Consider the following 15,699-nt stretch of genomic DNA (forward strand, 5'->3'; position numbering starts at 1 on the left):
GCATGCTCCATTGATTCAGTGGAACGGGACCCCCACCGGGGTGGGTCCCAGTGGTCGGACCCCCACCAATCAGCATTTTATCACTTATCCTGTGGTTAGGGGATAACATTAAATCTTGGGACAACCCCTTTAAAGGGTTATTCACATCTTAGACATATCCACAGAACTGGGACTAGCACCTATCAGTCACCCTATCCCTGTCCCGTCTGGTGAGATGGTTGTATCCAGGCAGAAAATGAATCGAGAGGTGGCCGCTCTACGAAAACAGACGAGCAAGTTTTTAGTCGTCATCCTTTTTTCCTCAGGTTTTGTGTACAGCTTTATAAGCTTCCCTCAGAGTATAAAACTTACAACTTTCCTATCTGTCCCATTGATATAGGCGCTCCATATTTTATCCTGTGCGGTGTCAGACCAGTAAATTCGATTGGTGACGGAGTCAAAATCCACAGCCACTATGTTGCGTCCATCCCTTATCACTGAGTAAATGTTATGAGCTTGTGTGGTGATATTGTCCGCAACAATCTGGTTACGGCTCGCCACCAACAGCAGCAGATTCCCAAACTCTGAAAGATAAATATGATACCACAAAATGAAAACCTGCAAATAACATCCAATAATTATAGTGATACAGTAAATAACAATGTGAGATAATGATCTTATTTCTATATCCATCCAACAATTTAAAAGGAACCTACCAGAGGCTTTACAAGTTCTTCCATTGGGTTCTAAAATATATCCCTCATCACAGTCACATCTGAAGGATCCCCTCTCATTATTACAGTTTTGGCTGCAAATTCCCGGAATAAGACACTCATTGATATCGTCACAAGTTTTAGAGTCATTTAATAGCTGGTATCCGACCGGGCAGGTGCACTGGGCTCCAAAAGGTCCTTGAATACATCCATGAGTGCAGCCCCCATTACTGTCAGTACAGCTCTCCTGATCTGTTTAAACAAAACAAGTGCATATAAAACATTAGAGACAAATAAGTCAAAAATGAAATGGGGATTTTTGCACAATTTACACCAGTGGTTTCCAAAACGACTTGCAACGCTACAGCTCCCAGCATGCCCTGACAGGTCACATTCCCTTTCATCTGTCCGCTACTTCTTACTAACCTACCAAACGTAAGACACCAAGAACAAGGAGACGGGTGAAAGGGAGTGTGACTGCAGGATCAAACGACAAAGGATTCGTTTGTAGTCGGTAACCATGGAGGCATGTAGTACTGCATAGAAGCTGTATACACAAAACGGTACAATATTTTTAATCAAGACTACTTACAAAGTTGCTTCATTTTTTCTTTAAGTGCAGTGAGGCAATGAAAATTTGGTTGCGAAAGTGTACATACCCTTAAAATCCAATTTGCCAGCGCTCATTTTAAGCTATCCTATTTTTTTAAGAGAATTTCGACCCAAAAAAGGAAAAGTGACCATATTTCAGTAAATTAGACGTTAGGCTACATTCACACGAGCGTATCAGATTCACGCACGTGAAAAACGCGCGTGAATCTGGTCCGTGTGCGTGTGCTTTGTGAGTGGCATGCGTTATTCACGCACTTGCAAAGCACTTCTTGTTTTTAATTATTTTTCAATTGAATTGATGTCCAAATCGCGCACCGCACACGGATGGGCGCGTAAGTGCGTGAAAACGCACCAATATAGGACATGCAGTGAAATGGGCCCTGAGTCTATCATGTTTCTTTTACTTGCAGAAATATTACCTTTTTTTATTTGTTTATAGTGGCAGACATTTTTAGCAACAGGAAGTAAAGCCATATTGGTTGTCACTTTTGATTTAGTTTCTTAGCAGCTGACAGGATGATCAAGCAGCAATAAAGTGACAATTTTCCGAGAAGCTAATTTAAAGGTTGATTGATCTTCCTGTTGCCAAAAATTGCCACCACAACAAAAAAACAAGAAAATGCTACTACCTCTGTAAGTGAAACGGACATAATTTACGTCTGTTAAGCGGGTGCAGAAATGTGCCCGTATAATGTCCAAGAGAAACTGTGTTTAGGCCCAATTCATATTAAAGTTTGGCTTATATTTTAATAAATTGAATGGAAAACCTAAGGAATGATAGTGGATGCCTTTCAATTTAATTCTTTTTTCATTGACTTCAATGATAAAATAATGGAATGTCATTTTTAGAATAGTCTAGTATGGAACATTGTTCTGCCGACCAAAAATAATGTTTCTTGACTGAACCCAGGCAAACTGATGGCATTTGCTAGCGTAAAAATGTCACTCTAAATATTGAGGCTGTTAATGGACTTGTAAAAACAACAGAGAAATACGAGAAATACGTTAGTGTGAACAGAACCTTACAAGTTTGTGATTCTATTTCAGTGATTCCCAACCTTAGTACCATAGGCTAAGAATAATCGTTCCACTTCTTGCAAACCTCTTCTCCCATTCTTATGTCAAAGAAGCTTGTAGGAGCTGATAAAGTATTCTAGAATTCTTGCCTAGCAAAGCATCTTCGAGAAGTATGAAATAATTTTGCCCTGTAAGGCCTCGTTCACACTGAGTTATTTGGCGCAGTTTTTGACACGGAAACCGTGTCAAAAAACGTCCGAAAATGCCTCCCATTGATTTCAATGGGGGGTGGAGGTGTTTTTTTCCCGTGAGCGGAAAAAAACGCTCTCGGGAAAAAGAAGCGTCATGCCCTTTCTTGAGGTGTTTCCGTCTCTGGCCTCCCATTGCATTTTTTGCCCGCAGCACTCAATGGGCGTGGCCGAAAACGCCACAAAAAAACACAGCAAAAGACGCGGCAAAGAGAGTGCAGGCAGGTCAAACTCTGCCACAAAGTTCCTGAAGCAATTTTGAGGTTGATTTTTCCACCTGCAAAATACTCTGTGTGAACGGGGCCTTACTGCTGCTGTGTTCTGGGGAATCCCTGGTTGGTAAACTTTTGGGCAGACTTATTAATAGTGTCTTGAAGATAGACAGTATAAGACAGGCAGAAACTGCACCAAATTAATCACATTGGTGTATGCTCTATGATAAATTCGGTGCTTTTCTTTTCCTTATGTCACCACATATCTGGCATACTTTATATCAATATTTTGTGCCAAAATAGCATTGCGAGATGCACTGATAAATCTGTTGCATTTTATGACTCCTCCCGTAACCACTTCCCTTTTTGTAGTGTTTAAAACTCATAATAAATTTGGTGCAGGCTATGTATATATATAGGATTAAAAAAATAGTTAATTTATATTATCATATTCAGGTGAATAGGAGTGAGCTGCAATACCAGACACAGCCTATGGACAAGAGTGGCGCTGTTTCTGGCAAAAAAATACTTTGCCAAAATATTTCATTATTGAAGTCAAAGAAAGCTACATTGTTTTTCCCTTCTAGATACTATACATCACATTAAGAAACACATAAATCATAAGGAAATAATTTGTAGAAATTCACAGTACCTGGTTGTGGCTCATCTGAAAATTTGCGATTTCAAAGAAAGAAAGAAAAAAGTGAGAAAAAAAATTAAAAATCACGGGTGAATCATGCACATTTGATTAATTCACATTTGATTAATTTATGTTGCTGATTATAAGAAGAATTATTATTTTAATAATCAGAAGAGGTTGTGAAAAGATATCTTAGAGAACCAAATCCCTTTGTACAGCTAGCCATGGATAATAACCCAAGCATGATTATAGATCATGTATTAGATGCAGAATGCATTATCACCTCGTTGTTAGATAAATTATAATCAACCCTATGAAAAATTGTCCCGGTGATTGCCAATCCTGGTGGAACATTTAGAAGAATAAAAAGAACATACAAACGTAGGATGTGATGGGAGACATCAAGTGCACACTTACTGCAGAGAGGAGACTCATCTGCCCCATTGGGACAGTCTGGCGTGTTATCACATACTTTGCTGATATTCACACATACGCTTAGGCCTGGGCACTGCCACTGCCAACTGGGACAGCGGAATGGTGGAGTTGGACAGTCTTTTTCATCACTCATGTCTCGACAGTCATTGTCCCCATCACAGACCCAAGAACGATAGACACAGTTTCCATTGTCACATTGGAAGTGGGAGGGAGGGCATGTTCTAATTGGACAACTGTGGTGTTCATCAGAACCATCAATGCAATCTGGATGTCCATCGCATTCCCAGTTTAAGGGCATACATGACCCATCGGACTGGCACTGGAATTCATGTTGATGGCACATCCCTGCTGGCCGTGTTGCTGAAATGATAGAAATAAAAGTTATTTAATAAAAATTATTTGCACATAATCGAGCGAACAGGATAGGATAGCCAAAGAAAGCCGATCAGGAACCAAGCAGCATAGCGCTCACCCGGGCGCTTCTGGCACCTCGTTTTAGCAATCGGTGGGGGTCTCAGTGCTCGAACCCACATCGATCAAAACTTCTGAGATGTCACTATGAGATGTCAAAAGTTTCTTAAAAGTGTAGTTACACTTTAAAGTATTTACACCAAATATGAATATGGAGCACATCTGATAACATTTGCTCTATTTTTGCAGGGAGAAAGCTTTTTTCACAATCGCCATTGCTACTGTTGCATAGTGGAAATAATATATAAATGACATCTCCTTGTTATCATTACTTACGACAGTTTGTTTCATCAGAACGGTCGTTGCAGTCAAACACTCCATCGCACCGGTAGAAGCTGCTAACGCACTGGTTACCGGTTGCACATGCAAACTGTGAGGCTGTACAGTTGTAAACTAGGGAGGAGGGAAATATTGTCTGTAAGTAATACTGTATATCTACTAGGCTGAGCACAAACAATAATTATTAATGGCACTTACTGCAGTCTTTTTCATCGGCGCCATCAACGCAATCTTTGTCTCCATCACAAACATAAAACGGGTCGATACAGCGATGATCCGGACACTGGAACTGGCCTGGCTCACATGTATTTGTGAAATCTTCAAACATAATGCAAATGAAATATCAAGATGTATTAAACATCATTGGAGTTTTAGATCAAGATAGTATTGTGTTGTTAGAGGTTCAGATTGGCAGTGGCTAAATATTAGTCCAGGAAATTGGTTTGCAACTGCTTCTTTAGTTGTTGTGAGAGTACAACTCCCTCCATACCCTGCCAGACTGACCTAGACATACTGGTTTTTAGTATTAGTCCACCTACACCTATATTAGTCCACCTACATTGAAGTTGTTTGTGCACAGACCCATATGGTTGTGTATAGACTGCACTATGAGTCCACAATTAGTGTACAACCACAAGGCACCTCTGGGAGGCACTATATTCTACCTTAGAAGAAATGTGTTTGAGAATGCTACTATTGTTTTTCTCATGCATTCTCACAGTATCTGTGAGGAAAAACGTTCATGTGTCTCTGTGTAAAATCAAAAATGGATTCAGGTAGGCAGATATGTTTTTCCAGAGTCTATAAGGGCATGACCAGACGCGGCGGAATTGCTCTGGAATTCCGCTGCGAACACTCCGAGCGTATTGGTTTTTTAACATGACATTTCTTCATTCTGGCTGGACCTATGTGTATTTCTAGGTCTACAGCCAGACTGAGGAAGTCAATGGGGCTCCCGTAATTACGGGTGACTACGTGTGTGCACCCATAATTACGGGTGACTAAGTGTGTGCACCCATAATTACGGGAGCGTTGCTAGGCGACGTCAATAAATAGTCACTGTCCAGGGTGCTGAAAGAGTTAAGCGATCGGCAGTAACTGTTTCTGCACCCTGGACAGTGACTACCGATCACAATATACAGCAACCTGTAAAAAAAATAGAAGTTCATACTTACCGAGAACTCCCTGCTTCTTCCTCCAGTCCGGTTTCCCAGGATGACATTTCAGTCTAAGTGACGGCTGCAGCCAATCACAGGCTGCAGCGGTCACATGGACTGCGGCGTCATCCAGGGAGGTCGGGCTGGATGCCGAAAGAGGGACGCGTCACCAAGACAACGGCCGGTAAGTATGAAATTTGTTTACTTTCACTAGGGAAAGTGCTGTCCCTTCTCTTTATCCTGCACTGATAGAGAGAAGGGAAGTACTTTCACCTCAATACGCAACGGCTAGTCCGCATCAATTTAATTCCCATTTTGGGCATCAACTATCAGAAAATATCTGGTCTCTGCATTTTTAGCAATCAAAAAACAGTAAACAAATACTACAAAAAAAATGCCATGAAAACCTGACCTAAACGTGGTGTGTGAATCCAGCCTAAAACAGCTAACAAAAATAAAATGTTAACACCTAAACAGAAGAAAATAGCTTTACAGGGTTGAAAGTATTCACATTTTAAGATACATGTTGATCTCAGGGGGAAATGCTCCTTAATACCATACAATAATTTAAGCCCTAACCAATTATAAAGTAATTCAAGAGAAAAAACACCTAATAATAAAACTTACTGCAGTTCAATTCATCGGATCCATCCCCGCAGTCATTATCTGTGTCGCAGAGCCATATTCTAGGAATACAATGGTTGTTATTACAGGTGTACGAGGTGGCAGGACATGACCGAGGACCTTCAGTTGGACAATCTTGCTCATCACTCCCGTCCAGACAGTCATTGTGTTTATCACAACGCCAGTTATGGGGGATGCATTGCCCATTGCGGCATGTAAATGCTCTTGAGGAACATGTATTGTCTGTAAGAAAACATAAGTGTTCGCTCATCAATGCCCTGACATTCATAATAGTCCTAACCATATAAATGAAACAGAGTATAATAATAATAATCATTAGATAATCATCTAGAACTAGCACAATGACAATGGTCAGCAATTCCTAAATATACTACTAACAACCAAATATTCCCTTTACAAATACCGCAGTGATTTTTTTTCTCAGCAATATCTGTAGAATATAAGCCCCATTTACATCCATATTGTCAAACGAGAGCGCAGTATTCTTCTGAGAGCGCAGGGAAGGGGAAATCAAAGAGCAGGTCGGTGGCTCAGGGTTTACTACTAAATATGAGCGAATTTCTAAAAATTTGTCTCAGGTTCGATTAAATTCGGTCCAGATAAATTTGTTGCGAATACATAGTAGCCCGATAGCCCTGAAAACTCGTGTCTAACTCTCTGATGGACAGTATCCAAGTTAAATACAACCCCTTTGAAGCTCTTTAACGCTAAACCAGCATGTAATGTTAAAGTGACAGCAACATATATAGGTTGAGGGAGGGATAACCGCAGTGCATTTTGGGAATGCTGCTTGCAAGATCATGTGATCCAATCTGTAAAATGGCACCCCATGGCCACCATTTTGGCATGATTCGTGTGCCACAAACCCCAAAAGTTTTGGAATTTGTACCAGTCTGAAACTTTTGGGAAATTCTGACCAAATTCAATTCTTTAGTTTACACTGTTGCTTTGTAGCTTTTGGGTCCTGGGTTTAAATCTGACCGAGGACAACATCTGCATGGAGTTTGTTTGTCTGGCCTATATCACTGTGGGTTTCCTCCGGGTTTTCCAGTTCCCTGCCATACTCCCAAAACATACTGATAGGTTAAGAAATTGACCCTAGTGTGTATGTAAGAGATAAGAAAATTAAATTGTGAGGCCCGTTGGGGACAGGGACTAAGTGTGAATAATGACAATCTTTGTACAGTGCAGTGGAATATTTGAAGCTATATCAGCAACAGTAAAAAAAAATAAGGGCATTTTCCCATGCGTGCCCTCCCGTATTATTCTCTTGATCTCATCTGTACGTACAAGGATTCAAGAAATAAGTATTCATTAGGGAATTGCTGTAAAGGCAGTTGCATAATAATAAGAAAAGTTTCATTATTGATAAACCTTCAATAAAATAGTATCAGAAATACTTACATTCTATCAATTCACAATAATCACCAATGATATCATAATTACTTACTCTGGGATCCACAACCCTGTTCATCACTGTTGTCGTGACAGTCGTCAACACCATCACAGCGGTCATAGCCTGGTACACACCTGCCATTGGCACAGGCAAATGAATAAAGACCGCATTGCATTGTTGGGGGTTCATTGGCTGGATCTTCCAAGCATGTGACTTGATCAGGACGGAGCCTCATCCCGTAGGGGCAGCCACAAACCCTTTGATAGTTAGGGACTGGGAAACAAAAGTGACTGCAATCTCCATTTGGGTTTGTTGGCCGGTTGCATTGATTTGAACCTGAAACGTCAATATTGCAATATCCGTGTCAGTGTTACTTGTATGGAAATAAAATAATAATATTTTTAAACAGTGTTCAAATAGTAAGAGATCAAATTCAAAAGCTGAAGGGGCCGATGCTACTTTAAAAAAAACATTGGATATTAAAGAAAATGCTATCAAGTTCTGTACACATAACTGTCCTCCTGAACAGATTGATTTACCTATCTGAATTCCGGCATCAAATGCTTTTATATGTGCGATATTATTAATTCCTCTGCGAATGATTGTCAACTCTCCTCCATCATATTTCCTGATTCGGACAATGGCCTTCAGCCTCCAGTCAGTTATGTATGCGTAACCTGGATAAGGAATAATAATTGTATACAATTAAGATATCACAAAACTAATCTTCTGTGCGCTACTTCTATACATTAGGACACAAACAACACATAAAAGTGAATAAATTTGTGTTTAACTGAAGAAAAAAAGGAAGATTTGATATCCAATAACCCAAGAAATTTTGTGGACCAAATGCCACACGGTGCTATCCTAGTAATTGAAGCTGAAAACAAAAAACCATCCAGGATATATCAAGCGCTCAATTTGTGTTTATCTACGTATCTATGTATCTAACAGGGCGTATATAGCGCAAAAGGGGACTATGCCCCAAAATGGTTTACTCCTTTAATTCCAACCCCGTCATAACAGAACAAGAATTTCCAAAGCTTTCTCAAAAACCACCTTCCCCTCTATCTCTTGTAGAGGAGAAGGTTATTATAGCCCTCAGGTCGTTTCCTCTCCAATCATATTAACTAAAGCTGGCTATAGATATGAGATTTTCATTGACAGATCAAAATCTCATGTCTATGGTGCCTGCCCAATTGCCCACTGATATCTAATGTCAAGGGTAAGGAGGGTTTACACAGGCAGATATTCTGCCCGGTACCAAGTGCCGATTGTCGATCAAAAGATGTTGATCAGCATTCATTTGCTGAATTTACATGATGGGAGAATGGGGATCCTTTATAGGATCATTCGTTCCCATACATTTTGCATCTTGTTGGTAGCACATCCCCTGTCATTGAGAACAGTTGCTTATTTGTTACCTGATCGCTGCCATGTTGACACATGCCAATAACTGGGAATGAGCGTTAGAAAGTGGGAGATAAAGTTTTCTGTCAGATGTTTATCACTCTCTATTGAAACAAACATGCACACACAGATGATCCAAGGGAGCATGTTTATGGGGTAGTCAGACATCTTATGACATTCAGACGTACTCTACAAGTTGACACTACCAATGGGGAGGGAGATGGAACCAACCTTAAGGCCCTTAAACATGGGCCAATTATTGGGCAAACGTGCGTTCACAGAACGCTTGTTCCCGATCATTGCTGTAGGCAACAATCAGACGACAAACGAGCAAACGCTCGTTCGTTGGTTGACTGTATTGTATAATCAGCCTAAAATATTATCGTTGTCGGCAGGACATCTCCTGTGTAAGCAGAGAGACGTGCCGCCGACATGATAGAAATATATGGGGATGAGTGATCGTAGTAACGAGAACTCGTCCCCATACATAGCTCCTTGTGAAACGAGCAAACGAGCGCCGATCAACGAGCTGTCTCGTTGATCGGCGCTTGTTTACACTGCCCACATCGGGCTGTGTAAGAGGACCCTTAGAAAAGGACACCTTTGCCTTTAATTGTATTAGTCACTGCGGTATGATGTCTTACCTCCATAGATAGTGAGGCCAAATGGATGAGTCATCTGCGTTATTCTGTTAAGAGTTTGTCTGTCAGAGCCATCAAAGTTGCTGTGTTCCACTTTATCAAAGAACGCATCCACCCAATATATGCGCAGTGAACTATTCATAAAATGTAATAGTATGATTAATTTAAAAGAAAGAACAGCACTTTAAATGCATGCTTAAAACACATTAGCAGGACTTCACCTGATACCAATACCAATTTAGACTCTGTTCACACTTGCATTGTGGTTTCCATTTATAACCGAAATGACGATGCATAGTTAAATCCTATTAACCCCCGACAGACCCCGTGTAGAAAAATGACAGTTGTACTAGACCGTTGTAATAGAGTTCCTTGCAGCATTTTCTGGGTTCTGTTTACACCGTACAGAGCTCACAAAGCCATGCGCAGTATAAACGTTAGAAATTCCACATGACAATCTTCAGTTGTCGAAAAAACAGGGTGGGCGGGCACGATGTGTATGTATGGAGTACAAAGCAATTGCCCTTTAGTAATGCAACCAAACCAACACACAAAAGCAGGGCAAAACCAAAGAAAGTTCAAATCTTTATATACAAATATACAATACAACATTCCATGATAAGAATGCGATCTAGTGCAAAAAAAAACCAAACAAAGCCCTAAAGTAAATTTCAACTACCGACCAGTATTTAAATACTTATATCTGTTACTTGGAAAGCTGATTGACAACAAAAATTGCCACCATTATTGCTCCCTCCTTCTTTCCGTACGTTTTGAATGGTGCAAAAGTATGCACTGTCAACACATAGTGGTATCCTATAAAGCAGTAGGTATGTTGACACATCATGTCTTGTACCATGACATAATGCAGCTCTGGGAGGTGCTGGGCAACATAATTTGCTTCCTATTTCCCAAGACATTGCAGTCTAAGTATAGAAGGCATATATTTCACATGATAGAAAATAGTAACATTGCATGCAGGAGCAGCCCGATGGCAGTGCTTTTGATTTTAAATCCATGAGGCTGGGTTCACACGACCTATTTTCAGACGTAAACGAGGCGTATTATGCCTCGTTTTACGTCTGAAAATAAGGCTACAATACGTTGGCAAACATCTGCCCATTCATTTGAATGGGTTTGCCGACGTACTGTGCAGACGACCTGTCATTTACGTGTCGTCGTTTGACAGCTGTCAAACGACGACGCGTAAAAATACAGCCTCGTCAAAAGAAGTGCAGGACACTTCTTTGGACGATTTTGGAGCTGTTTTCTCATAGACTCCAATGAAAACAGCTCCAAAAACGCACGTAAAAAATGCCGCGAAAACGCCTCGAAAAATGCATCGAAAAACGCGAGTTGCTCAAAAAACGTCTGAAAAGCAGGGGCTGTTTTCCCTTGAAAACAGCTCTGTATTTTCAGACGTTTTTGGTCACTACGTGTGCACATACCCTAAGACTGTTGGGTCGACTGTTGCTCCTATTGAAAATAAAGATTTTTTGGAACCTGCTATTTTCAATCTGTTATTTTTTCTAATGGGAGAAAAAAGAAGACCCAAGTCTCATACTACATGCAGTGATTTTGTTGTAGAGCTTGTGGAAAGACGTTATTTACCTCCAGTCCATTGCTAAACCATTTGGCCATCCAAGAGATGTATTTACAATTGGTGATGCATGTGATCCATCGCACCAAGACCTCATGATTTTAGCTGGGCGGTACCAGTCAGTCCAATAAAGGAACCTAAAAAAAAAGATTGAGATTTGTAGAATAGTTTTACCTTTGCAGATATGATTTAAATAAAAACAAAACAGCTGTACTATCAGTATATACAGTACATAAAGATCTATGATAGTTTCAGTGGGGATGTCTGGTTTAGAAAAAAACATTTTCAGATAACCTAGTAAGAAATTTTGATTTAAGTTAGGGGTGTACCTCATTCCGGAACCTCCTCCATTAGCAAGAGCAGAGACTGGCTACTAAAAAACATCCCTTTCCTCTGGAGGACCTTGCAAGGACACATCACATGGGTATCTAATTAATTAATATAAGCACAATGTAATTCTTTATTTCTCCTGTGGCGGCGCTGCAGGGGAATTAGATACTATTTGCCGAGTTCCTCTGCAGAATACAGCAGATCACTAGGGGTCTCATCAATGGGACATCCCGTGATCTGCCTATTGTTAGGGGATCTTTCTAACAAAAAGTGAATATGTGTACTGTTTTACATTATTAAGACATTAATGTAAAACATTAAAATAATATATTGCTTTCTGTAATGCTACAATCTGTGTGTAAGTGAAGAAATGCAAGATAAATATAAGAGATCACATTTCAGCAGGAAGACACCGTTTACTATCTCAAGTAAAATGTGGAACATTATCTCCAAGCTGGAGACAGAAGCACTTTAAAGAGAATAACAGAGCTGGACAAGGCTGACTCCTCTGGCTTCATGTCAATATACAAAAAAAAGTGGGGAAAAGGCAGAAGTTCTAACGATAACTTGTCAGCATATTCCTTTCATGCAGAGCAACGTATCACCTTACAGTCTTCTCGGAGCGTGGTCATTTGCCAGCGGCAAAGAAGAAATAAATAGTTGGAAGCAAAAGATGCAGGATCATGAGAAATACAATGCAACATCCTCTATTAATTCTGTGCTTGATCGGGTTAAAAAAGCACAAGCAGCAAAAGGAGAATAGAAAGTAAATAAAGAAAGGATATACTCACCCCATCACAGGGTGGACAACAATGGAGCGAGGCTGATTTAAATTCTGAATGATCGTTCTTCTCGATTTATCTACAAGCCTCATGACACTGATGCTTCTATATCTTGGGTCTGTCCAATAGAGGTTCTTTGAGATCCAATCATAAGCCAGGTCTTCCACACCTTCCACCCTATTGGCTGTGACAATTTCTTTACCTGGTAGAAATAACATGTGGGTTGATTATATATGACCTGTTATTTAAAGGACACTGACATGTTCCACAATGCTTACATTGATCCCTGATTCAAGTGGCGCTCACCTTAAAATTTCTGTATCTTTACCATGCACACATACTTTGTGGTCAATATTATAATGTGGTAGAAACCAAGCAACCAGAGGGAGACCATGCTGATGCTACTCAGATGAGATTTAACACAATGGTTTCACCACTGCTAAGCGGCACAGGTTATCACAGTTACATTTGTGGAAGTGTCACCATGCTTTGGGGTCAAACCTAACAGATGCCAGAGAAAAGGGTAGGCACCCTACCAAATTACCATTGACTTCAAGCGTCTAGTGGTCTCCAACCAGCTTCTCTCCAGCTGGCTGCAAGACTACAACTTCCAGCATGCCTTGACAATCCCAGGCTGAGAGTTCTAATTTACGCAAAAACTGGAGAGTCACAGGTTAAAGTCCACTGCTATAAAGGGATCTATATACTTATATACTGTATATTAAGACAGCTCTGTCTAGTATAATACGCCATTGTGCAGAAAGCATTATATGTCATTGTGCTCATGCCCTTCTATTCTGTAACATTGCCAGGCCCAGAAAGTGCACCAGGGTAACCTTTGAATATCTAGTGCTCTGCCGCTGGACATCACTAGATAGCTGAGGATGAAAATTGTTTTCTTTTTTTTAAAACTTCCACACTTAAAATATTACCGTAATATCTTTATCCGCATTTATAGATTTACATTATATTCTGATAATGGTTAAATTGTAAATATGTAGGTGGTCACGTGTTCAGTATGACATACCGTATCATCACTGCCGCCAAGTAAGTGAAACCATAAGCCTGGGATGGGAGGAGAATTTGAAAGGTGTGTATGTGTCATTTGCAGCTTATACTGTAGATTTAGAAATTCCTTCAAAGAGTATCTGCACTTTCAAAAAGCTTTTGATATGTCATAGAGATATATAAAAAGTTTTGATCGGTGGGGGTCTGGGTGCTGAAACCCCCACCGTCGCTGATCCGAAGGTGAGGATGCGCTCAGTTGAGCGCCCTGTATATTCGGCTGAGATCCGTGCTCCCTCTAGTCTGAAGAAGGCTCACATAGATCGTCTATGAGCCCGTCTTTAGCGTAACGAGTAGCACCGCTTAAAGTCGAAGATGCAGGGCGCTTAACTGAGCGCATCTGCACTTTCGTTTCAGCCATGGTGGGGGTCTCTGCTCCCCGATCCCACCGATCAAAACTTATATTATCTTATATGTCTCTATCACATATCAAAAGTTTTTTTAAAAGTTCTTTAAATGTTTTTCCAGTTTGTGTCAGTAAAGCTTAGTCACAACATAATGAAAAGTTCTGCCACTGTGTAATGACCCTTTCATTTAATTTTTTTACCATTTTCCAGATTTCTGCTTGCTGTTAGTGAATTGTAACAGTGTTGTTTTCATCCAGAGACAGAAAACCCTTACAAAAAAATCTGGTATTTTTCACAGATATGAGTTTGATATAAAATTGTATCCAGTTTAATCAATCCTCTGTCAGCTATATACAGTATAACAACATCACAAATCTCCTGTCCTGATAGTTTGCTACAATGTATCAGTGTAGATAAGATGTATTAGGCTAATTTCACACTACCTCTCTTCCATCAGAGCAAGAGAGGAACGAAACATTAAATGAAAAGCAACGGTTCCGTTAGAATTACCATTGATTTCAATGGTAATTCTTTTGGTTCAGTGGCCTTCCATTTGTCTCCGTTCACTAGGATTCCGTTTTTTTTTACAGAAGCAAAAGTGGAGTCTGCAGAACTTTTGTTTCCGTGAACAAAAATGGAAACCTAGCGAACGGAGACAAATGGAAAGCAACTGAAACAAAAGACATTGAAATCAATGGTAATTCTAACGGAACCGTTGCTTTCCATTTAATGTTTCGATCCTCTCTTCCTCTGATGGAAGAGAGGTAGACGTATACTAACGCTAGTGTGAACTTAGCCTTAGCTGTTTCGTAGTGAAATTTTATTGACTAGGACATTTGTAATGTTAGTTTGAAAATTGATGCCAAATACTTTCTAAACATATTTTGCTTTTTATCTATTCCTAATCAGAGACGAGAATGGACTAATAAGACTACCAAGATGAAACATCGTGCCTCCTCACAGACAAGTATATTGTGCAAAGCAAAATAGCCCTCATGAACTGGCACGGGCATGCACTGAGGGAGCCTCCCGCAGACATTCCACAGGCTTCACAGTCAGGTTTATCTTAAATGTCTTGTTTGACATTGATATGTTTATCAGGTTAAAAGGATCATTTGACGAGTTATTCCTAATTCTTATAAGAAATTACAAATAATAGCAAGATATCAGCTGCAGGACTGGACAAACTGTATCATTTCAATCCCTGATACGTTTAAAAAAATATAAAACCATAAAAACATGTTGTACACTTATTTAAAGGGGGTAAATATATTATTGTAAGATTCCTTATATTTACTGCAGGTGAAAGAATTTAGGTCAGTCTAGACAGAGTTTTTTGGTTGATTTTAAAGAGTCTCTGTCACCACATTATAAGTGCCCTATCTTCTATATAAGGAGATGGGCGCTATAATGTAGGTGACAGTAATACTTTTTATTTAGAAAAACGATCTATTTTTACCACTTTATGAGCAATTTTTAGCTTTATGCTAATTACTTTCTTAATGCCCAAGTGGGCGTGTTTTTATGTTAGACCAAGTGGGCGTTGTACAGAGGAGTGTATGACGCTGACCAATCAGTGACCAATCAGCGTCATACTCTTCTCTCCATTCATTTACACTGCACTAGCGATATAGCTATATCTCTATGTGCAGCTACATACACACACTATAACATTACTGCAGTGTCCTGATAATGAATATACATCACTACCAGCCGGGAC

General features: G+C 40.0%; 1 protein-coding gene across 3 annotated transcripts in view; it reads right to left on the bottom strand.

Moving 5' to 3' along the window:
- Positions 1-15,699, bottom strand: part of LRP2 (LDL receptor related protein 2) — a 178,666-nt gene that overhangs the window by 82,304 nt on the left and 80,663 nt on the right. For 2 of the 3 annotated variants that reach the window (XM_075829406.1, XM_075829405.1), the window contains exons 17-28: positions 12,577-12,769; positions 11,467-11,592; positions 9,859-9,989; positions 8,344-8,481; positions 7,859-8,140; positions 6,391-6,630; positions 4,805-4,924; positions 4,604-4,720; positions 3,839-4,216; positions 3,434-3,448; positions 696-944; positions 352-563 (exon numbers count right to left, since the gene is read on the bottom strand). In XM_075829406.1, the coding sequence (XP_075685521.1) occupies positions 352-563; positions 696-944; positions 3,434-3,448; positions 3,839-4,216; positions 4,604-4,720; positions 4,805-4,924; positions 6,391-6,630; positions 7,859-8,140; positions 8,344-8,481; positions 9,859-9,989; positions 11,467-11,592; positions 12,577-12,769 (2,201 nt within the window). The remainder of the gene's footprint in view (positions 1-351; positions 564-695; positions 945-3,433; positions 3,449-3,838; positions 4,217-4,603; positions 4,721-4,804; positions 4,925-6,390; positions 6,631-7,858; positions 8,141-8,343; positions 8,482-9,858; positions 9,990-11,466; positions 11,593-12,576; positions 12,770-15,699) is intronic. The other variant, XM_075829407.1, reaches the window with a different exon arrangement.

This window comes from Rhinoderma darwinii, chromosome 6 (genome assembly GCF_050947455.1).
Source record: "Rhinoderma darwinii isolate aRhiDar2 chromosome 6, aRhiDar2.hap1, whole genome shotgun sequence".
Classification (NCBI taxonomy): domain Eukaryota; kingdom Metazoa; phylum Chordata; class Amphibia; order Anura; family Rhinodermatidae; genus Rhinoderma; species Rhinoderma darwinii.